At 44.8% G+C, this 23,314-nt stretch overlaps 1 protein-coding gene across 1 annotated transcript in view; it reads left to right on the top strand.

The window, feature by feature from the left end:
• Nucleotides 1-23,314, top strand: part of whrna (whirlin a) — a 117,610-nt gene that overhangs the window by 73,390 nt on the left and 20,906 nt on the right. Inside the window, 3 exon segments of the mRNA XM_030341783.1 lie at nt 5,747-5,955; nt 9,055-9,091; nt 22,355-22,567. Of these exon segments, the coding sequence (XP_030197643.1) occupies nt 5,747-5,955; nt 9,055-9,091; nt 22,355-22,567 (459 nt within the window).

The raw sequence follows: 23,314 nt of genomic DNA, 5'->3' as shown, positions 1-23,314 counted from the left end.
ACAGTTAGCGCCTGCTGAAGACCTTGGACGGTCTCCTCTCGGTGTCAGACTGTCAGGAGAGAAGGCTGGCGAGGCTCGAGCTGAATGTAGTAATGTGAAAAGTTCTAAAATATATAACAGGAGAGGACTTGTGATTACCGTTGTGTTCGTTCCTAAATGTCTCGCTGTGGCAGGTTCTGGAATGATCCATGCCTTGATGGTTACACAACACCCAATCATACCATCCAATTGGCTGGTCTTGTCTGTGGCTTGGTGCCTGTCATTCTGATTGGCTGGTCTTGTCTGTGGCGTTGTCTGTGGCTGTCATTCTGATTGGCTGCATTGTTTCTTCAAATAGGGAGAAAGTATTGTATATTCATACTGCGCTGTACTGCATTGGCATAATATGCTTTCAACACCTGCCCTGCCACTAAGCACACAACTGTTTTCAAAGTATATTGCGTATTATGCATAATCATTTGTAGTTGTAAAAACTGATTTATGCATCCGGGACTTGAACCTAAACCCAAGACATTCTGCTGACTTCGCCACTAAGCTAATGCTAAATGCTAAGGAAACGTTTCTCAGAACATCTTTAGTCATGGCAGTTTAATCATTGTATATACATCACCTAAAGTACTTTAATGCCTCACAGTAACGACAGAGAAAAGTATCTATGATGAATATCGATATGTATTTTTTTTAATAAAGAAATATCAAGTAGATCAGGACTTAAACATATCCCTCCCACTGCTGGTATCCATGGTGTTGAGCTTTGTCCTTTTGACATCGCCATGCAGTTAATTTAGAGAGTGCTGTTCTCTCTCGTGGAGTGTGATGAGAGAGGAACACGTTGGAGCATCAGGAGTATCTGGGAGAGGATGGAGGGGAGGAGGAGGGCAGAGAGAGGAGGACGGCAAGGATGCATAGGAAGGAGGCCAGAGGAAATGAAAAAGAGGGGACGAGAGGGAAGAGGATGGGAGGCCAGGAGATGGAGAGGGGATCCATGGAGAGGAAGCCAGGAGGTGGAGGGGACAAGAATGGAGAGGATGGAGGAGTGGCGGAGGGAAGAGGAGGAGACGAGAGAAAACAATTGGATTGCCTGAACGAGGAACTATAAAATAAAAATAAAAATGAGGTGTTAAGAAGTGATTGAACAAGAATTGAAGAGCAGGTGGATGGTAGCAGTCAAGTGTAATAAGAAAGAAGAGAGAACGAGAAATATAGAAAGGAGGAAAGAAAGAGAAATAGAGGAAGGAGAGCAAGATCAGAAGAGAGGGATAGAAGGAGGGTGGGTAGAGGTTGTAAAGGAGTACGACGTTGACGGATATGTGGAAAGAATCGAGGAAGAGCAAATAGGAAAATAAAAGAGACAAGAGATGAAGGGGAGGAGGAGGAGAATGATGAAAAGGAAAGTTGAAGACTGGAGGGAGAAGAGGATCTGGAGGAGACGCTCTGGAAATAGAGCATGTTCGATGGGATGAGCAGGGACGTGTGTGTGTGTGTGTGTGTGTGTGTGTGTGTGTGTGTGTGTGTGTGTGTGTGTGTGTGTGTGTGTGTGTGTGTGTGTGTGTGTGTGTGTGTGTGTGTGTGTGTGTGTGTGCACACTTGTGTGTGTATGTATGTTTGTGTGTTTGAGTGAGTGTGTGTTATGGATGAAGGCTGTTAATTATAAAGTACTGACAGGGTAATCACTGGCAGTACATAGTGAGGAAGAGGAGCAGGAGGAGGAATAAAAAGAGAAGGGGGCTTTATTACAGATGAACCACTTCCATCTTATCTTCAATAAGTTGACTGTTGAGTTTTCATTAACTTTATGTATTATGTTTTTTCATAGTTTTTTTGTGCTTTTACACACAACAATCTACTAATGGAAGCACAGGAATTTCCCCTTTCAGTTGTTTTCTTGTTTTTTTTGTTTGGCTTTGGCAATCTCAAAAGCCTTATTGGGCATTATGGGAGAAAGGCCATTGTTAACACAGTGTTTCTCATTGCCCACATCTCAATTAAAACAATCTGAAGCCAAACAAAGAACCTGCTCAGCGGTGGGATCAGCAAATAGAAAATAAAACAAAGTCCCCGAGCCCCCCTGTTGAAATTGGTAGCTTCGTTTATTCCTTACAATGAATGCAGTTCAAGCAGTCCCCCCCCCCCCCCCCCCTCATCCTTTGTGCCAAGGGACAGAGAATCAGAACGAAAAACAAATGCTTTACCCTGCCTGGTGTTTAGGAAAGCATGTGTTCAGGGATGCATAAGAATTCATCTGTCATCACAATTTAAATTCACCTCTTCATTCATGAACGGTCGAGGTGAACTTCATGGTAGGCATGCAAGGTGTGTGTGTTAATAGAGGCGGTTGGAGGAAGAATGGGGGACGTCATCTCCCCCCCCCTCAAGGGGGTCCGAACCATGAATAGAAGGGAGACAAGGCAGGGATTAAAACAAGGTTTCTCTTCTGATTCTGCTTTTGCTCAGATTAATGCAGCTCTGATATATTCTCTCTCTGCAGCATTCAGGGTAAAAAAAGATGTTTTTAATGAGGTACGCATTTAGGTATTATTTTCTTCATTCGCTGCATTTTATTCCTGGAGAGTTTGTAGAGTTAATGGCAGATGTTTCCGGTGATGTGTGGAGAAGAAAAGATTCAGAAAAAAAACATGGTTTTCGAGAATGCCGAATACCAAGTCAAAATAAAGTATAATAGTGTATTGTTAACATAATCGTTCCCTAGACAGGATTTTGTGTGAAAATATTTTTACACGAATAATAATAATAAAAAATTCAATTTATCTAGCGCTTTTCTCACACTCAAAGCGCTTAACATAGGAACACAACAATAAACAAACAAAAGGAAATGTAAAGTTGAGTCTGGTGAGCAGGATGGTGTGGTTTACGGTATCGAAGGCTGCCCTCAGGTCAAGGAGGATGAGGAAGTTGAGGGAACGAGGTGTTGGCAGAGGTGAGGAGGTCATTGAGGACTTTGAGGAGACAGTGTCTGTGCTGTGGAGGGGGCGGACGCCAGATTGGAGGGGTTCGCAGAGGTTATTGGTGTGGAGATGGGATTGGAGTTGTGTGGTGATGATGCATTCAAGGGTACAAAATCTACGCAAAGACTTGACACTTGATACTCATTAACCCGTACGAACTCTGTGTACGGTCAATAACCCACAGACCTGGAAGGAGGAGCTAGCCCCTCCAACCACCCTGTCTCCCAGCATTAAGTTGGTCTTACATCACTGGTTCAACAGGGTTCTCCTCAAACATAAGCAACTATTATTGGTGTGCTAAATTAACATTAAAGCCACACACAGGCTCGCTGCTGCGTTGCCATGGCGATGATGCATACAGAGTTCACCTAACTGTCGGCTAACAAGAGGAAATCTAGAAGACGTGCGGTTTAATATTCATCTGTGTTTGTGTGTGTGTTTGTGTTCTCGGTGTGTGTGTGTGTGTGTGTGTGTGTGTGTGTGTGTGTTTTTCTGCATGCATCTACATGGGTTACCTTTAGGGGTGTGTTTGTGTGTGCGTGTGTGTGTTTCGCGTCCGTCTCGGCGTATTTGTGTACGCACATCCATACCGAGTAATGAATTGGCTTGGCTGTGTGACCGGCGTTATTCATACGCTGCCCCCTTTCACTGCCTTTGCTGATGCTCATAACATTCAGCCTGTCGTGCAGAGCTCCTGATTATATCGTAGTAGTGCGGCTGCTCCAGTTTGAAGTCAGGGACAAGCTATTGGGTATCGGGCCTCATTCATAACAGGCTCATGTTCTTGGGCTGGGAGAAAACTCTCTGAAAACACAGGGATTTCGGGGGCATTGGCTTGCTAGACACAAAATAAAACAAAATACGCCAATGTACATCTGTCAGCTTTTTGTTTTCGGGCTGGTGCTGAACTCTAAATCTAAAGTCTAAGCGCCTGTCAAAGCAGCTTTACAAGGCCAGCGGCGCCTGTGTCATATTTCTTAAGGGATAGTGTAATCATCGATCCTGGCAGCAGAGGTTCATATAGACGGGGAGCCTGGGAGAGGTTACTCCTGGAGATTTGCGGTAACTTGATGTGTTTCCAATACAAAGCTGTCTTATTGTTGCTTTTGACATCAGCTTTTTGTCATGTAAAAACCCTCCCTGGTGCAGTGTCAGGCAATCCTCAACAAACCGATGGTTGCTGTTTCAATATGGCAGTTGGGGTTAGATTCTATCATTCTGTGTTATTGTATTCATTTCTTTCGGTGGCGTATTATTATTTTTATCATGGGTTCCGTACATCACAAAGACAGAATAACAGTATAAATAAACGACGAATGATGTTGAAAGAGACTGAAAGAGTTTTCTCCTCGAGAGAACGAAGTTGAGATCCATTTGTCTCTCTGTATTTCATATATATATATATATATATATATATATATATCATACATGATTATGGATGAGACCTCTGTCATGTTCTGAGGGCACATGTTTGGTCGAGGGTTAAACCAACCCATTAAAACATTAAATGGACCACATATTCAATTCTTACCTTGCTTTCCGCTCATTAATTTACTATTTTGACTGTGTTCAATTACATACATGAAGTCAATGTTTTTACAGATTCTTCATTTTCCATAAATAAATCTTTTTTGCATAACAGCATTCAACGGAGGCTTAAATCCCACAGTGGGGCCTTAGTGGGAAAAACAACAGAATACCAGATCGGGGCTTAGTCAGCCAGAATCAAGATCATTGTGAGAGTTTTTCCTGCATTATTCCACTTCATCTAGTCCTAATACAAATCCTATATCCTTATCCATTCCTAATTCTTATAGAAGTCAAAACACAGCTTGCAAGAAACCGACGTCACAGTCCTCTGACACTCACACAGACTATGGGATCATGAAAACAAGCCCAACCGCAGGAGCAGGAAGAAACCCATTTTGGAATGGGTTATTAATTCTCTCATTCAGCTTGACGGGACACGACAAGGGGAGAATTGAAGATCCACATTAGCTAAATACAGCAGAACACAGTAGCTTAATTCAGGAGCTGCACAGTTCATACCTCCTAAGAGTGTGAGTGTGCGTGGGCGGATGTGATTAGCAGTAAAGTGGCCCTAGCGGCCGGCAAATCACAACGTAAACGCTGTCTGTTTATCAACGAATTAGCACAGGGCACATTGTAAGAGCCTGCTCACGGCTGTTGCTAAACGATGCCTCTGTTTCGTTTGAAGTCGGCGTCAAGTTGGTTTTGTTTACTGAGTGGGAACATTGGTAGACTAGTCCTCTTCTAGGGTGTTTGGTCACACACTAATGGTTCTTGGTTCGATCCCCAAAGTTTTCAGTCAAATCTGTTGGCGTCCTTGTGTGACACCCCCTGAGGTGACTAGAAATGCTAGTCGGTTGCTTTGCAAAAGGTCCTCATCTAAAGGCCTAAAATCAAGCATTATTTGTATTATTAATCATCCTCATCCAGCACAGGATAAATTATTGATTATTGTTTCCATTTTCGGTTAATCCCGGAACACAACTGTGCCACCTCCCCAACCAACCCCCTGTCGCTCTCTTTAACCTCCCCTCTTTAACCTTTAACCTTTGACCCTACCCCACGTCGTCGGTGCCTGTTCTCTGTTTGTCACGTGTCCTCACACTGTGTACGTTCAGCGCTGCGCCCTCCCCCCGCCCGCCCTGCCTCGCACCAAGCACGGCCCGCAACCAGCTCCAACACCCCCCTACTGGCCTCTCTGTCTCCCCTCCCCCGACTCTCCCTCCCCCGGCTCCCCCCCCTCCCACCAGGTGGGCGACCAGATCCTGGAGGTGAACGGGCGCAGCTTCCTGGGCATCCCCCACGACGACGCGGTGCGCGTGCTCAAGTCGTCGCGCCACCTGATGATGACGGTGAAGGACGTGGGCCGGCTGCCGCACGCCCGCACCGTGGTGGGAGAGACCAAGTGGATCGCCAGCTCCCAGATCTCCGAGACCTCCACCACCAGCAGCCTGGCGGGGTGAGTGAGTGTGTGTATGTGGGTGGGGGGGGTGGGGGGGAGGGGGGGGTGCGGATGGTTCTTAGTGTGTGTGTGTGTGTGTGTGTGTGTGGGGGGGGGGGGGCTTCAGCTGACGTGTGTGTGCGAGATTGTTTGTTTTGTGCTACAGTATATGTGTGATTTGCGTGTATGGTTTGTGTCTTTGTATTTGTGTTATACGTCTGTGGTGTTTGCGTGGATTGCTTGTGTGTATTGGTTGGTGGATTGTGATTTGTGGTTGACTTTCGTTGTCGTTATGTGGGTGCGTTTGCTTTTTTGGGTGCAATTTTCTCTCTGTGTGTGTGGGTGGGATGGTGACTTTTTTAATATTTACGTGTGTGTACAATATATTTGCCTTTTTGTAAGTGCATACTTGTTTTGTATGGCTGAGTTTGGGGGGGTGTATTGTGCACACGTTTGTTTATGTGCGAGTATGACCTTAAAAGCCGTAAACAGAAGCATAACAATATTGAGCAAAAGTGAGAAATATATGGTTATTCTTGGGAATATGCCAGAACTGGAACTAAATGTTTACCTCACTAAATGAACTCTGCAGTACATCAGCTGGGGTTAAGGTCATCCTCAACGACTATATGAAAATGTGAACATACTCACCCCCGACTAAATTTCATAGCATCCTGTCTCTCATGGTGTACCTCAGCACCCTGAGACAAGGACACAAAATGTGTCCTTTTTAATAATTGGAATTTTAGATCCATTTTTGTTTTCCTCTCCATCAATCCCCATTTCCAAGGAACACGATGTACACAGAGAGGGGTTTGGGTGTTTTCCACGTGAAGCGACTCTACCCTCTTCATGATGAAGAGCCCGGGTCAACATATTAACTGCTCCCGCTGTAAATCTTCTTCATTACCTGTCTGGGGCAGGCCATTCTCCTTTAGCTGCCAGAACGCCAGTAATTGTGAAGATTCTGTAACAAAACCGACACAAAGTGTTTTTAAGTTAATTTATTTGGTGACATTAGCTTGGATGGGCATGCAGACGCACTCGCAACTCATTAAATCGTAGATTTTCCAAGCCTTTGTGGTCTTATTGGAAATTTGTCTGTGCGTAATTTAAAAGCCAGAGCACTTTCTGTCTGCCTCTCCTCCTGACATCTTGGAGATTAAAGGGTAGTTGTTCATGACAAGCGAAATAAAAAAATAACGGTTACAATTAAAAATGCTTTACCACCTGGCAAGGCTTGTGGTTCCCTCTCACCTCCCGGTGTGATCCGTTTTAATGAGTTTAGTGTCAGTGGGTCCTTTGTATCATTTGCAATGAGTTGAGCTCCAGCTGCTTCGCACAAGGTATGACGGTGTGTAATGGCTTCAGTTTCAATTCGTCCTTGTTTCGTATTCGTGAACGTTACGGGCAATGAATGTAATGTGCTCTTGTTGGTCGGGAAAAGTTCATGATATGTTATGAGACTAATTTCTGTTGGTCCACAAAAGGTATGACGTCATAATAAGTTTAGCTCCTGTTGGTCTGTCACAAGGTATGACATCATAATGAGTTTAGCTCCTATAGGTCCTAACAAGTTATGACCTCGTAATGAGTTTATCTCCTATTGGTCCGAATAAGGTAGGACATCATAATGAGTTTAACTCCCATTAATCCTCACCAGGTATGACTTCATAATGAGTTTAACTCCCATTAATCCTCACCAGGTATGACTTCATAATGAGTTTAGCTCCTATTGGCCCTGAGTCACAAGGTATGACGTCATAATGAGTTGAGGTCTTGTTGGTCTGTCACAAGGTATGACGTCATAATGAGTTTAGCTCCTGTTGATACTAACAAGGTATGACGTCATAATGACTTTAGCTCCTGTTGATACTAACAAGGTATGACGTCATAATGACTTTAGCTCCTGTTGATCTCACAAGGTATGACATCATAATGACTTTAGCTCCTGTTGATCTCACAAGGTATGACGTCATAATGATTTATGAGTGCACACACCTGTGATTGACAAGCAACATTAATTCTCCAAAGCAATACGGGAGGACATGCCCTGATTTGTCAGAAATGACAGTTTAACATCGAAATGGTAGAAACATAGATATTCAACAACAGAAACTCACAGTGCATTTAACTCACTAGCAACTGACAGAGGGCTGTGTTATTTTAACCAATGACCCTTTTTAACAGGAAGCCAGTGACGGCTGAGTTGGTCTGGGAGAGTTAAAATAAGATAATCTGATTTAAACCCTCTAATTCAATCCCAATCCTCGGTTTCAGAAGATTAATTTAGATGTCCCATTTGAGGAAGCAACCGAGTACTTCACAGGTGCTTACCTATGGATGTGTATTTGCCCGTTTCTTACACAATGAGATTCGAAGTGAATGCCAACATTTTTTATTTTAATACCCATCGTTTTGGAGATTATTGACACATGAGGATTTCAGAGAGAAATAGAAACAAACTTCAGAAACTGTGACAAATATCCTTTTTGCAATACAAGTGGGTGTGTGAATGGATTTTTGTGGCTTGCGGTGTGTGTGGATGTCGGTGTGCTGTGCACGTGCATGTGATTGTGCGTGAATCAAATTCAAGTTACCAGGCAGTTGTGTAGAGTTGCACGCTATTAATGTGACGAGCTTGCTGCAAATTAACTCTGTGAGAGACACAAAAGGGGGTAGAAGATGCAGCGCCTCAGTGACGAGGCGATCCCACACAGTGATGAGGCTCAGATGACACTCCAGTCCAGCCTGGAGTCTGCCCACCACAATACCGCCTCTCTATCAACAACCCTGTGTGACGACGTGCATGTTTGCATGAGTGTTGCATATCTTTGTGTGCGACTGTATCTTTTTAGCTCTCTCACTCTCTGTAGTAGGCTTTTCTTTTGTGTTGGTGTGTTGAGTGACTGCCATGAGAGAATGAGAACATAAGAACAATCATGGTTCTGTTTCAGTGTGTCTTGACATGTTTGTGTATTAGTGGACATGTCTTTGTGTAAGTGGACATGTTTGTGTACCATTCTATGTTATGAGACAAGTTTGTATTAGTGAACATGTTTGTGTATCAGTCTATGTTATGAGACATGTTCGTAATGCTCTTCATGTCTCCTGCAGTGTTTCCATGGACCAGGGAGCCTCCGCAGCCGGAAAGGTAAGACTTGTTTCGTTTGTGTGTGTGTGTGAGTGCATGTCCTATTAAGGTATACTTGTTCATGATGCCTAGCCCCCTGCCTACTAATCAATGATGTGTATCTGTATTCACTGTAAGACGCTTTTTGAGGACTCTGCTGGAAGACTGAAAATAAGTGTAACTTGAATCTGGATGTGCGTGATGTAGTCTCATCTTTTTAAGGGTGTATTCGTCCTGCATCTGTATTTGAGCTGGAAGAAATGCTTGGATGATTCCCCACGGCCCGCGAGTCATTTTAAATATCTATCAATGCGCGGCAATGGCTGATCGACGCCGCAGTGTCATTTGCCAGAGGCGAACCATTTGACGCACCTCATAGCACCTTCTCCTGCACCTCATCACTTACAAACCGTCTGAGCACCGGCATCACTTCTTCCTCAGGGAGCGAGAGGACAGATTTGGGCCTATCCCGTTGTCAGATTAGTGATTTTATACAATAAAGTAACAGGAATGTTCTTTGAGGATTTGGCAAATGTATAGCTCTTCAAAGGTTGGAGCCAAATATACACTTGACACTTAGGTTATTCTCCATGATCAGACGTTATTTTGAAAAACAGCATGTACAGAACTGTAAAGATCTCTGTTTAAGGCAGACAACATATTCTCAATTACTGAATAAATTGAATTTTTTCTGACAGACGTGCACACTTTAAGCAGATCTTGCCAAGTAGACAATTTAGTAGGACTGCTAAAAACTTCTTATATAAGACACAATTTTTTGTCAACTTGACAATACTATTTCCAATATACCAATATCCAACATAACACTTTTTAGAAAACACTTTTATAGAAAATACAATGAGGTAAACCTGGTTTATATTCAGTGTGAGGCGTTTGTTGCGTTGGTTTGTTTTTGTTCAACTGGGCTCAATTTATTGATTTTCAGACGGGGAAGGTGACGCTGGAACAGCACAATCTGGGTCGCCCATAGGATGTGGGTCACCCAGGGGATTGTGGGTAACCTAGGGGATTGTGGGTAACCCAGAGGTTTCTGGGTCAGCATTACAAAACTAACTGAGCGAACCCATGGTTACGGTGTCAGTTATTGATCAGCAAGCGAAGCCCTAAATACATTTTATTTATTTATTGTCTATGCATATAGTTCACGTATAAGTTCTATGTTTGACTAGGACATGGCTAGCTTTAGCTCACATTTTTGCTGCAATATGTTGTCCAGACAGAACCAAATAAAGTCTGATTATATGGAATAGACTAGATTTCCCAGTGGGAAAATTGAAGATTATCATCTACGGTTGATGCTGAAATTATCTGTAGTAGTGCTTTTCTAATTATTTTCTAATTATAATACAACTGCTAGATAATTTTTCGAGAAGGCAGCAGAATGAGTACAGAGGATAGCTTGAGGCAGTAGAGCAGTAGGGAGCAAACTATTACCAGTGCAGTCCGTTTCTATACTGTGTTTGAAATGAAATGGAGCCTGGAAATATTAAAATTAAATTGAAAAGAAAAAATGTATTTATTAAAAATAAAACGAGATCCACTATAATTTATTGATTTATATTACGTATACCAGGAAACACAGTTCTTCATAGAGATTTTTGTCCTTCTGAATACTGTCTGACCAGGCTGAAAAGAGAGCCTAGTCTAGTCAGGGCCTCAGTCTAGTCACTCTGGCCCAGAGTTTGTGGGCCAGATTAGTCTAATGGTTATGATGTTTGATTACCAACAGAAAGGTTTTAGTTTCAAACCCAAATGACATACCTACCCCCTACCCCCTACCTGCTCCTTAAAGGACACCCAAACCCGAAGGGTACTTGTAGATTAGTTTGCATTAAATACATAATGCATACATACATACATCTCATTGGCTGATATGGTCACCTCCGGATTAAGCGTTGATGCATTATTGAAAGACGGCGTCAGGGGGTTTGGTGTTCATTAAATGACCTGTTTCTGAATTCACAGTAAGTCTCATTGGATAAAATAACCTTAAGTGGGTGATATGGATATTATTCATGGTTTGATAAGGACAAACTGAAACCCTAATAGCCCTTTTACCTTTCTACATGTCCTCTAAATGTCCAAGAGGACTTTTCTTCTATCTTTCTGATCGTGTCAGCTAATCCGAGAGGGCTGGCATGAATTACTAACCGTGGATAATGTTGTTGATGATGTCATCCAATGACTCCTTTCAAACCCGGGCTGAGTCAATAAACTTTTTCCTGCTAACTATTCCTTTGAGTAGAGGAGCAATAGTAGGAAGTGGTTGAGGAAAAGAGCAGTGGGATATTGGTGTAGCTGAGGCCGTTACTCATCCCTCATTCATCGAGTGATGCAGTCGGAAAATCTTCCTGTGCGGGAAACATATCGACATATCCTCGACCAAAGCCAATTTGTCAGCTGAAACGCCAGCAGCAAACGCCTGGAGATTTAGAAAGCGAGGGTGAGTGGAATCGCTATAGAACTATTGGAATGCAGCCCCTCAATCAGCCCTCCACTGAATCCTCCCACCTGTCGCCCCACAGGTGAATACCATCCATATCAATGACCTACGCATATCTCTTCACTCCCAGCTTCAAGGTCAGCCCCAATATGGTGGACCACGTTGCCTCATTCTTACCCGCGGCGCTATGCTATCTGCCATCTCTGGCTGTTCTGCTACTCGCCAGGTGAAGTGTCAACGTATTGTTTATTGAAGAGCGTTGTCTCGTTCATTGCGTCCGCTGTGTGTTTGTATTGTCCATCTCGTCGGTAATAGGGCCAGCGGATGTCCCCTGCTGCGGGGGGGTCTCGTATAGGGTCTATCTTATCGCTGTGCTGCAGATGCTTCCAGCTCAGAGACAGCTAGCATATAAAACGATCCCCCAGGGGTCCGTGGCGGCGGGCCCCCTTAGCGGAGCCCGATTCAAAACACTGCGTGATCGTAAACCGCCCCGCTAGCGGTAGCACGCTCTGTCTAGTGCGGAAAACGATAAACGGTTGCCCTTGCTCAGGGACAACAAGTCGGAAATCCACAGGATGTTTTACACAAATGCTTAAAATAATTGATGTTGTTATTATCTCCGTCTCGGGAATTTAACTAGCACTTTTTATCGTCATATGAATTTAAGATAGAAATGCTTTACAGAGAACATATTTTGACAGACATCTTACAGTGTACCAGAACCGACTGGGAGACGGTTCTGAAGGGGCTAGTACCTATGGTGTAATAATAAGTACTACTGGGTCAATTTAGGTAGTATGAAATGTGAAGTACTGACTGTTGGCCAGTCAGCACTAAAAAAAATGTAGTAATGACTGTAGATATAATCTGTGTCCAGTAGATGCAGGAGCCATGTCCTCTTTAAACCATTCATTTCAAGTCCAAATATTGCTTTGATTTGAAGAGATAATCCATATTGTTTGCCCGGGAGATATCTTTTTTTAATCATGTCGTCCCCGGTTCTGGTTTATTGTCCGGGCTGCAGTTCTAATATGTTTTTCTGTTTGGTTAGTTTAATTTCCTCTCTATGACCTTTAGAATAACATTGAAATGCGCAGATCTATCTTAAGGGCAACTCAGGCTGTAACAATCGGATGCAGTCACCCACGGTAACTAACCATCAAGTATAGCTACAGCTTCTACCACCTGTCCTCCTTACCTACCTCACCTGTCCTTACAGCCCCTCAGTGCTCCTCATCTGCCCTTACCTTAATTCACCTGGATTGAGCTGTTCTCACGCTGCTTTCACTTCCCCTGCTGTCCCCTCAACTGCCCCCAAATTCCTGCATCTACCCCAATCTCCCCTCACCTGCCCTTACCTCACCTGCCCTCATTTCCCCTAAGCTGCCCTTATCTCCCCCTCACCTCACCTGTCCATCTTATGCTCTTATCTGCATACTGGTCCCCTGCACTCAACTCCCCTAACCACCCCGCCCCTGCCATCGTCTTTCCTCACCTGCCCTAATCTCACATCTCCTCGCCTGTCACCTAGCGATTATTTCACATTCAAATAATCTCCTCTCCCATCCCCCGCCCTCACCTCCCCTCACCTGTCCCCTCTCCCCACCTGACCTCATCTCCTCCCCTCACCTGTCCCCTTTCCCCCCCTGACCTCATCTCCTCCCCTCACCTGTGTCCATCCAGCTGTCCTCCCTCTCTGTCCCCTCCCCTCACCTGTCCCCTTTCCCCCCCTGACCTCATCTCCTCCCCTCACCTGTGTCCATCCAGCTGTCTTCCCTCTCTGTCCCCTCCCCTCCCCTGTCAGTCACCTGCACGCTGCTGAGGAGCAGCGTGGACTGATGGTGCGGTGTCAAAAGGTCCAGCAGTCAGAGTAACTGCCGTGGTGAAGGAACAGCGTGATTAATATACGGTGATTAAGAAAAATCCCAGGTGGCACTAGTCAGATGATGCAGCACCTTTGCCAACACACACACACGCGCGCGGACACACACACAAACAAACAACACACACACACACACATACGCACTAACACACCCTCTAACTAACACATTGTACTTAATGTATGCCGTATGTATTGCATACGGGTATGTTTGTGTTTTCTCATATTTTCTTTGGTTTCCTTTTACGCGTGTGTGTGTGTGTGTGTGTGTGTGTGTGTGTGTGTGTGTGTGTGTGTGTGTGTGTGTGTGTGTGTGTGTGTGTGTGTGTGTGTGTGTGTGTGTGTGCGTTCAGTAGGAATGGCAAAAATACGTGATGTTGCAGGGAACTTTAGCGTCAGTGCTTGGAGGCTTGGCAGCTGTTACCGAGACGATATTTCACTTCCTGTTCCCAGGGTGTGTGTGTGTGTGTGTGTGTGTGTGTGTGTGTGTGTGTGTGTGTGTGTGTGTGTGTGTGTGTGTGTGTGTGTGTGTGTGTGTGTGTGTGTGTGAGACGGTTAAATAAAGTAGAAAGGTTATCTGGTCCTTCTTAACATACTCCACTGTTGATCCCCCAGCTATTGCTAGGCCTCTCCTTTCTCTCCTCTCTCCTCTTTTCGGCTTCATCCGCCATCCATCTCCACTCATCCCTCTCCTCTCTCTCTCTCTCTCTCTCTCTCTCTCTCTCCCTCTCTCTCTCTCTCTCTCTCTCTCTCTCTCTCTCTCTCTCTCTCTCTCTCTCTCTCTCTCTCTCTCTCTCTCTCTCTCTCTCTCTCTCTCTCTCTCTCTCTGTCCTTCCCCACCCTTCCCTCCCGATCTCAGTTTTTTCTCTCTACCCCATCTCCTCCTCGTCCCTCCGTCTTCCCTAACTCTCCCGCTCCATCCTTAATTACAGCCCAGGGGCCAAGCTGAGCCCCATAAGCTAATTCATTTACAATAGGTCACATAGCCAATCCCGCTTTATTAAAGGCGCTCTGATCGTGTTGTTCCTGTGTGATTGATCCAATGAGGGCTGACCCTGTTTTCGGGCAATAAACACTCCAACACCGCAAGCTTGTTCTGGTGCCAGACAAAAACACAACAGTAGATCATAAATAGTATGAAAGTTATCCGATAATATGCACCCTTAGGAACCATGTGACCGTATGAATGTTTGACTTCCTAAAAAGGCTTAATATGTATGTGTTCATTGAGGACAGTGTTGTCAAACTCTGGTACACCACTGGTGGTAGACCAGGGTACTGCCTTTTGTACGTGGGGTTTTATTCTGGAAAAAGACACATACACAATAATAGAAACAATTACCGTAAATAGACAATTGAAAATAAATATATCATCCATTTTCCTTCAATTAGTATAGTATTATGGCTTTTATTTTAATCGTAGCATAGTGCATTGCATCGTATGCTTTCCACTTAAGGGTTTTCCATTGGTGTTTTGTATTCACTTGTGTTTCCTCAATAATCCGGAGCATAGGCAGCGTTCCTGCCTTTTCCTTTCCGCTGCTTCCCTCTGGCCACAGCCTTCTCGCACTAATTATTATGTGTGACCACTTATTCGTCAGGTGGCCCTCAAAAGGTGTTAAAGTGAAAGGTTGGGACTACCTTTCATTAAAGAACACGTAGGGGTTAGGGGCGTCTCGCTCAAGGGTGGCTAAAGGGTGGACTGTGGACATTAGAATTCAAACCCACAAGTCTCCGTCTGGAGACACCCAAACCACTAGACTCCCCAGCTCATTCAAAAGGGAGTGTTGAGCACTCAAAAGCACTGAAACACATGTTGAATACCAAAAGCAAGAAACTAGGCTTGAATTTTCTCAATAGAATATGTGAACCCAAGCTTATTGAGTGACGAAAGAGTGAAGGACAGAGAGACGAGGTCAGCACAGGTGGTAATTAAAGCTATTAAAGCGACTGGACTGCCTTTAGATCAGGGGTCTAGGGGGCGTTCGCACAACCTAGGGGGCACCGGGAACGTGATTTTTCTTTTTCTTTTTTAAGGGGGGATTTTAAACTTTGATCGTTTTCAATCTATTTTGGTGAAAAAATAGGCTACCTGAAATAAACAGCCTATCATCAGCCTTTCATCCATTGGTTTCAAACCCCTCTACCGTCTCAGCTACTTTTTACTGTCTATGCGCAGTGGAACAGTGGTCATACAGCGCGGTTCGGTCCTGCACACGCCCGGATTCCCGTTACATCAGCTATCGTCATGATCTCTATCGCTTACAAACATAACCCAAGTTTGCGGGTTAACAGTTCAATATCCAATACAACACAATCAAACATGACTCTCTCTCTGTCCTTCCGCACCCTTCCCCCCCGCCAAGTCAAACAGACTTGGCGGGGGGGAGTCGTGGGAGTGCCCCCGCCGCGGTCACGGTGAATGAATGTTCAATCCAACCATTTCTTCCTCAACTCTAGCCAATCAAAGGTGAGACATTTTCATGTCATGAATATTCATTCATATTTATTTATATATTTTTCACCAAAACCGACTCAGAGGGCTGTGTTCACTCCTTTGCTATTAGTGACCACCGCAAAATCAATGAAAAATTATGCAATGACACCTTTAAGCAATATGACATGAGTGTGAGCGCCAGAGGATCAGGGTAAGGTCAGGGGGGCGTTTGCTCAAAAAAGGTTGAGAACCACTGCCTTAGAGAGAAGTTATTAATGCAATCTCTTCAAAACAAACTTTGTCGTGCTCTATTCCCCATTCACTTTTTGATTCAGACAATTACCGAAATGTTAGAATTAGAGCTGTCAAGCGATTAAAATATTTAATCGTGATTAATCGCATTAATGTCATAGTTAACTCTAATTAATCGCGATTAATCACAAATTATTTTTAAATGCTAAATATCCCTTGATTTTTTTGTCCCATAATTCTTCTCATTTTAATTCTCTTATCAACATGGTGAAGTGCATCGGCTTGCCTTGTGCAAATGATTTTTTATTGATAACAACATTGGCATATACACTGATCAAAACAGGACGATACAAAAAAAGAGCCTATAGTGCAATTAAACGACTGCTTTGAACAAATGTCATTTGAACATAGCTGTCAGGCTACTGATTCTTTGTTTTGAGCCCAAGGAAAAAAAAAAAATTTTTTTTTTTTTTTTTTTTTATAAAATAATTGCGTTAATCGCGCGATAAAAATTTTAACGCCGTTAAATTTGCTTTGAGTTAACGCCGTTAATAACGCGTTTAACTGACAGCTCTAGTTAGAATATGACCTGCTGACCATCTTCTGGCAAAATACTGACAACGTTTGTTTTCTAACTATCTTTTTTCTATCACACTTATTTGTGAAAGTTCTGCTTAACCATGAAGGAGACAATGACACAGGCCATTTACCGGACACTTTTATGCCCAGCCTCTCAAACTGAAAAATAACTTCTAAGTACAATTTCTTTCTGACGAAGAAGTTCTTTGTGGACAAACCCTTTCGTACTCAATGCAGTTCTGGTCTAATTGTTCCATTAGACCAGTGGGGTCTCCATGGAGACATAAATCATAACTTCGAGGATTTTTAATTCCCTACCAATCAAATACAATGTTTGCATTGCCTGCATCTGCAGAAATCTCAGCAAGATACAAAACATCCTGCCGGTGGAAGAAGCGCCGAAAAATACCTTTGGCAAGCTTGCGTTTGTTCATTTTCTCTAAGAATTTATTCTTTCAAACATGTTTTCATATGTATTTTATTAATTCTTTTAAATCCAGAAGTTGAATTTATTACACACATTCAAAGTCCTGTTCTATTTCATTGACTGACGTTTCTTTAGTAATGGTATGCACCCAGTGGGATTCCCTATTTACTGTGTACTGTGTACACATGTCGTGTGTGTTAAGTACATCGGAGCGGTGGTACCCCAGAGCTGGGGAGAAGGGGTGCGGTGAGGGGGCTGATAGCAGCCCACACGTCACATGGCTGAGCGCCGATGGAGCAAACCCAGATTACACACAAAGTAATGCACACAAAAACATATGGCCGCACATTTTCATATACCACACACACACACACACACACACACAAACCCTTGCAAATGTCCGAACACATGTGCAAACACACACCTGCGTACAGATACACACACATACACACACACACACTCAAATTATTGAACAAATGCATTAAAACACTCTCTCACTAGCAAGCAATTATACTCATGCAAGCACATATGCAGAAGAACACACACACACACACACACACACACACACACACACACACACACACACACACACACACAAGGGCACACACATTTTGAGGCTGTGATTGAGGAACATAACAGTCTCTTAACTTGATTAACTCATGGCTGAGTCATCACAGCAGTATGCGTCTGTGTGTACGTGTGTGTGTGTGTGTGTGTGTGTGTGTGTGTGTGTGTGTGTGTGTGTGTGTGTGTGTGTGTGTGTGTGTGTGTGTGTGCTTGTGTGTGTTCTGGGGGCTCCAGTGATTATGGATCCTCATCAGTCCTCGCGGACACCCCTGACGATGAATACCCCGGTCGTCATAATAACCCGCAGCCTCTTCCAAAGGAGACGGTCCTCATCTCGGTCCACTCCAGCGTTACACTCCACCGACCACAGGCCGCTTCTGCATGACCTGCCAAACATCTTGAAACCTCACAAAGGTGGCGACCGTTCAAGTGCCTCCAATGGAACCGCTCCCATTGTAGCTCAGTGGCTGCACTTCCACGCTCGTGCCTCCCTAACTTTCTGAGGTTAAAGTCCCTCCGAGAGACCGCGGTTCTAATGGGTTTGTCTTGTGAAGTCATGTGCCCTCTCGTGCGGATAGGTTTTATAGCTGTGGGGAAAATGGAAAAATCCATCTTTGTGTTTGATTTGGTTTGTTCACAGACAGCAGTGCATCGGGTGTAGGAGAGGGGTGGTGGGATCCTTCTGGACCGGAACCAGGGTGTGGGCGGGAGATCGGGCATCGTGGCCTGCAGGGAGAGGGAGCTATCTGTCTCTCTCAGTCTGTGATGCTGAGCAGCTGTGTGCTATAAGTTAGTATGACAGACCAACAGACTGATGGCCCCAATGGAGTGAAAGCAGTCAAACAGGCGACTGGTGTGTAGTTCTCAAATGTTGAAACGGCTCAGAGTCTGCCTTTCGCTGTGTCGGCCGGCTGTCTGTTTACTCTACTGAGTGATCGGCGCATCCGAGGGGATTTCGACTTTATCAGAAGGTAGAAATTAAGATGTAAACATTGTAATAAAATGTCAAACGACAAAATAATTTGAATTCACTTTCAGATCAATTCACTGGTGGGTATTGCGGTTGTCAAGCCTGTTAATACCAAGCTTGACAACATTTGCAAGCTTGTTTATGCCCTATGTCTATATGTGGTGGCATTTCGCTTTTAGGGATTAACAACATATTTGATTGCATTTTAAAGTGATTACTACTAAGTCTTTATATTTTGTTTGTGTGTGTGTGTGTGTGTGTGTGTGTGTGTGTGTGTGTGTGTGTGTGTGTGTGTGTGTGTGTGTGTGTGTGTGTGTGTGTGTGTGCACGTGTGTGTGCACGTGTGTGTACGTCTGCTGGTTATAATATATATTCAGCTACAACGCTGAAGCTGCTTGTCATTCAATCCCACCCTTATCTTTTTACCTTTATGGCTTAAGTGCCCCAGTGCGCTGCAACGCTGTAAACGATGAGCTTAGAGAGCAATCTTTCATCAAAAGGGGCTTGTGTGTGTTCATTAGATTTTGTCCTTGAGTTGAATGAGTGGGGGAAGGGGTTGTGTAGGTGGAATGGTGTTGTGTTGACAAGATGGGGCGTCGAGGTGATTAAAGATGCAGGTGAGAGAGGACAGCAGGAGGGGTTCACCTTGGGGGACTGTGTTGTAAGTGGACACCACAGCGCGCTCCTGATAGGTTGGATTAATGACCTATCAGGAGACGGAGCTTAAGGAAGGGGCGGGATGAGAAAATGAAGTGTAAACACGATATGGAGATACGGTGGCTGGGTTCTTCGGATTGTCGGACAAACGCATGCAGACACCCACGCACACACGCACTCTCGCAGGAAAACACACAGATACACAGACAGTTTACAGCTGTACATGCACACTTATTAGCGGCCAAACATACATTTGCAATCAAGCACAAACTCACACACACACACACTGCAATGCCCTCAAGTGCTGACTTTGAAGCAGAAGATGAAGCGGTTAACTTAAGACAAGCTGCAGACACTCAGATCCTTTTGGAGGCGACAGTGTTAGAGAAAGGAGGTGAGATGGAGTGAGAGAGAAGAGTGTGCGCCAAACATTACACATTACCATTGTCTTAGTTTATTAAAGACTTTGAAGGGCCAAGTTTTCACATCAAGCAGGCTGCCAGGGCTATCAACATCTGGGGGAATCGGTGGTGGAGCTCTATCGATCTGTTTAGAATTTGATCTGAAAGAAGACAGTGCCTAATTAGTGTTACATTATTAGTTGTTGCATGCGTTGAAAAGCTAACTGAAACGGAGATTAAAAAACGTTAAGTTCCATGAAAATGGAAATCTACTGTGAAGGATAATCTATTGTAATCAGTGGCACTGATGGCAGCCCCTGATTGGAATTAGGGGAAAGACTTCCTCACAGGCTGTTACTAAGGCTGTGTCCACTCTGCAAGGGCAGAGAGTAGAACACACTGTTTTTAAGGTCAAACTGTCGTCTTTCTGTCCATCGTAGCTCTTTCACCTGCGGTTCCAAAGAGCTGCAGCATTAAGTCCTAGAGGGTAGGGTGACCACTTTAGCCAGCCAGGGAAAGAATGGATACAGCTTTTTGGTAAATGGAGACATTTGTGTCATATGTCATAATTATAAACTCAGAAATACAGTATAAATTCAGAAATACTGTTCACAGTTCACCATGCAGCCACTACAGCTAAGGAAAACCTGCATTTACGGACATGTCCAGACTGCTATTATTGAAAACCTGCATTTCCCTGTTGGAATAGCTTGGTGAGTGAACACGGAAGACCTCAGCATGGAGAAAGGATTGTGTGTGTAATGTACATGCTACTCAGGTGTAATGGGGACCTTGAGTCTCTCAGAGACTCACAAGAGTCCCTGTCCTCTGAACCTCTACAACACCTGCCCTGCTTCCATCTGCTGCTGGTAACTACCCCAACGTGGGGGGGTAATGGATGGAGGAAGGGGTTTCAGTACCCCGGTGATGGCATAATTAATACATCGGGGGGGAGATGAGCGATTGGGTCCATCAGGCAGCAACTCATAGCCGTGTTCTGCTTCTGTCCACGTTGATGTATTGCCCCTCATATTGGTCTCCATCTACCACCTCGACCAGCGCCACCACCAATGCTACTGTCCCCCTTATCCACCTCCTACACCCACGTAATCTACGTCCTGATCTCAGGGTGTTGCCTTGCTCCGTATTCTTTTGTCCCCACAAGATTTGACCTTTACATGTTTCCCTCTTCTCCTATTACTACTACTACTCCTCCTCCTCCTCTCCCTCTTCCTCCCCCTTTTTCTTCATTTTACTTTGTTCTCCTCAAACCTCTCCTCCCTCTGTCCTCCTTCTCCACCTCCCCTCCCTCTTCTTCCTTCTTCCCGCTTTGTCCTCCTCTTCCTGCTCCTCCTCTCCTCCCTCCATTCTCGTCCTGCTCCTCTTCAACCTCCTCCCTCCCCGCCTCTTCCTCCTCTTCCAATTCCTCCTGTGCCTCCCTTTCTTCCCTCTCTTCCTCCTTTTCCTCCTCCCCCTTTTCTCTCTTTTACTTTGTTCTCCTCAACCCTCTCCTCCCTCCCTCCGTCCTCCTTCTTCTCCTCTCTTCCTCTTCCTCTTCTTCCAATACCTCCTGTGCCTCCCTTTCTCCCCTCTCCTGCTCCCTCTCAACCTTCTCCCCTCCACCTGCTCCCCCTCCCTGTATACCTCCTGTATCCTACCCCTCCTTGTCCTACCTTCCGCTTCTTACTCTTCTCCCACAGTGTTATTCTCATCCTTCACTCCACCTCTTTTTGCCCTGTTTTCCGTCTTCTCTCGTTCTCCTTCTCCGTTGTTTTTCCTGCTTGCTTCCCAACCGTTCCTCAAGAGACTGTTGCATAATCCTCCTCATGATCCTCGCCTTCATCATTATTTGATCCGTTTCAGCAGGTCTATTCCCAGGAGTCAGTCTGCGAAGTTGAAATTTACGAAAAACAAGCTGCTCCCTTAGTGAATCCACAGCTATTGTTATTGCTGGTGTAGGGGTGTGTTTGCAATAAATTGGATGGGGTTTGTTAGTGATTCCTTGATGAAATGTATGGATCCAATTATGGGTTCATTCTTTCCCTGTACAATGGTAATGTTATCTCCAGCTCCCTATATTGCGATGTCTTCTTTGCTCTCTCTATCACTTTATAGTTGAAAGACTTACAGTGAACTCAGATACACGTCATTAAGGAACAAGAAGGCGTAAGGGTGTCTGGCTCAAGGCACGACTATGGACATGGGGGTGGATCTCAAGAAGCCTTCAGCACGAAGCCCAAATACCTTAGACACTGGTGTACTCTGCTCTCTCTTTAAATTAGGTCTCACTCATGTGTTGTAAATGTATCTCTCTCATCTCTCTCTTACTCCCGGTGTCGCATTACATTTTTTATCTCTATTTCCCTCTCTGTCCCTTTCTCTTTCTCTCTCTCTCTCTATCTCCCCTATTTCCATCTCCCTCTCTCTCTCTCTCTCTCTCTCTCTCTCTCTCTCTCTCTCTCCCTCTCTCTCCATCTATTTCCCTCTCCATCTATTTCCCTCGCTCTCTCTCTCTCGCTCTCCATCTCCCCTATTCCCATCTTTTTCTCCATCTCCCTCTTCTATCCATCTTCCCCTTCTCTCCCACTCCCTCCCACTCTCCCCACACTCCCCCTCTCCCCATGTCTCTCTCCCCTGTCCCCCCCCCCTAGCCGGTGTTCTACAAGGGCGTGGCGGGCTCCCAGGTGACCCTGACCAGCGTGGTGAACCAGCCGCGCGCCATGCTGGAGGAGCAGGCCCGCCACCTGCTGACGGAGGCGGAGCGGCAGACCATGGGCTACTACGTGGAGGAGTACCGCGACGGGCACATCGCCGTGGAGCCGCTGGTCATGGCTCTGTTCGAGCTGCTCAACACACACGCTAAGGTGGGGGGGCGGGACGGGGCGGGGACATGTCTGTGTTGTCTGCAGCATGTGTGAGTATGTGGGTGTAGGGCTGTGCGTGTGTGTTGGTTTGAATGTGTGTTACTGTGTGCCCACTGCATTTGTGTGGGTAGGACGTGTGTGTGTGTGTGTGTGTGTGTGTGTGTGTGTGTGTGTGTGTGTGTGTGTGTGTGTGTGTGTGTGTGTGTGTGTGTGTGTGTGTGTGTGTGTGTGTGTGTGTGTGTGCGTGCAAACGGTCAAAAATACTGCACCGAAAATACTTTTTGTATTTTGACTGTGTGTGAGTGTGTCTGTGTGTGTACCTGTAGGTGCACATATATGTGTGTGTCCTTGCTGTCGGGCAGCAGCATGCGTAGGGGTGCCCTGTCAAACCTGTTTTCCTCCAGAGACTTGGGGTGATTGCTGGGTTTACTTGGGATTCTTGACAGCTCTGGTCCAGTTACACTTCGTGTCTTTGTTTCATTTTTTGGCCACAGTTTCTGTGCTTGCAGTTTGAGACAACACGATCCATCTTGTATCTTAGTTTCTCTTTTCGATTGGAGATTCAAACAATAAGAATTCTCCTCTGTGGCCTCTCAAATCCATGTTTTTAACAGATAGGATGTATGCCTCACAGAAAGAACTAGAGAGAGAAAAAGATACTGTCAATTGCTGTGGAAGAAAGAATCTTCAAAATGGCAGTCATTTTGAAATTTAATATTTCGTACAAAACAATATTCAACAATACCT

The sequence above is a fragment of the Gadus morhua genome, chromosome 19 (genome assembly GCF_902167405.1).
Source record: "Gadus morhua chromosome 19, gadMor3.0, whole genome shotgun sequence".
Lineage (NCBI taxonomy): Eukaryota > Metazoa > Chordata > Actinopteri > Gadiformes > Gadidae > Gadus > Gadus morhua.
Note: the sequence above shows the minus strand (reverse complement) of the source record. Positions and strands in the feature narration are given on the sequence as shown.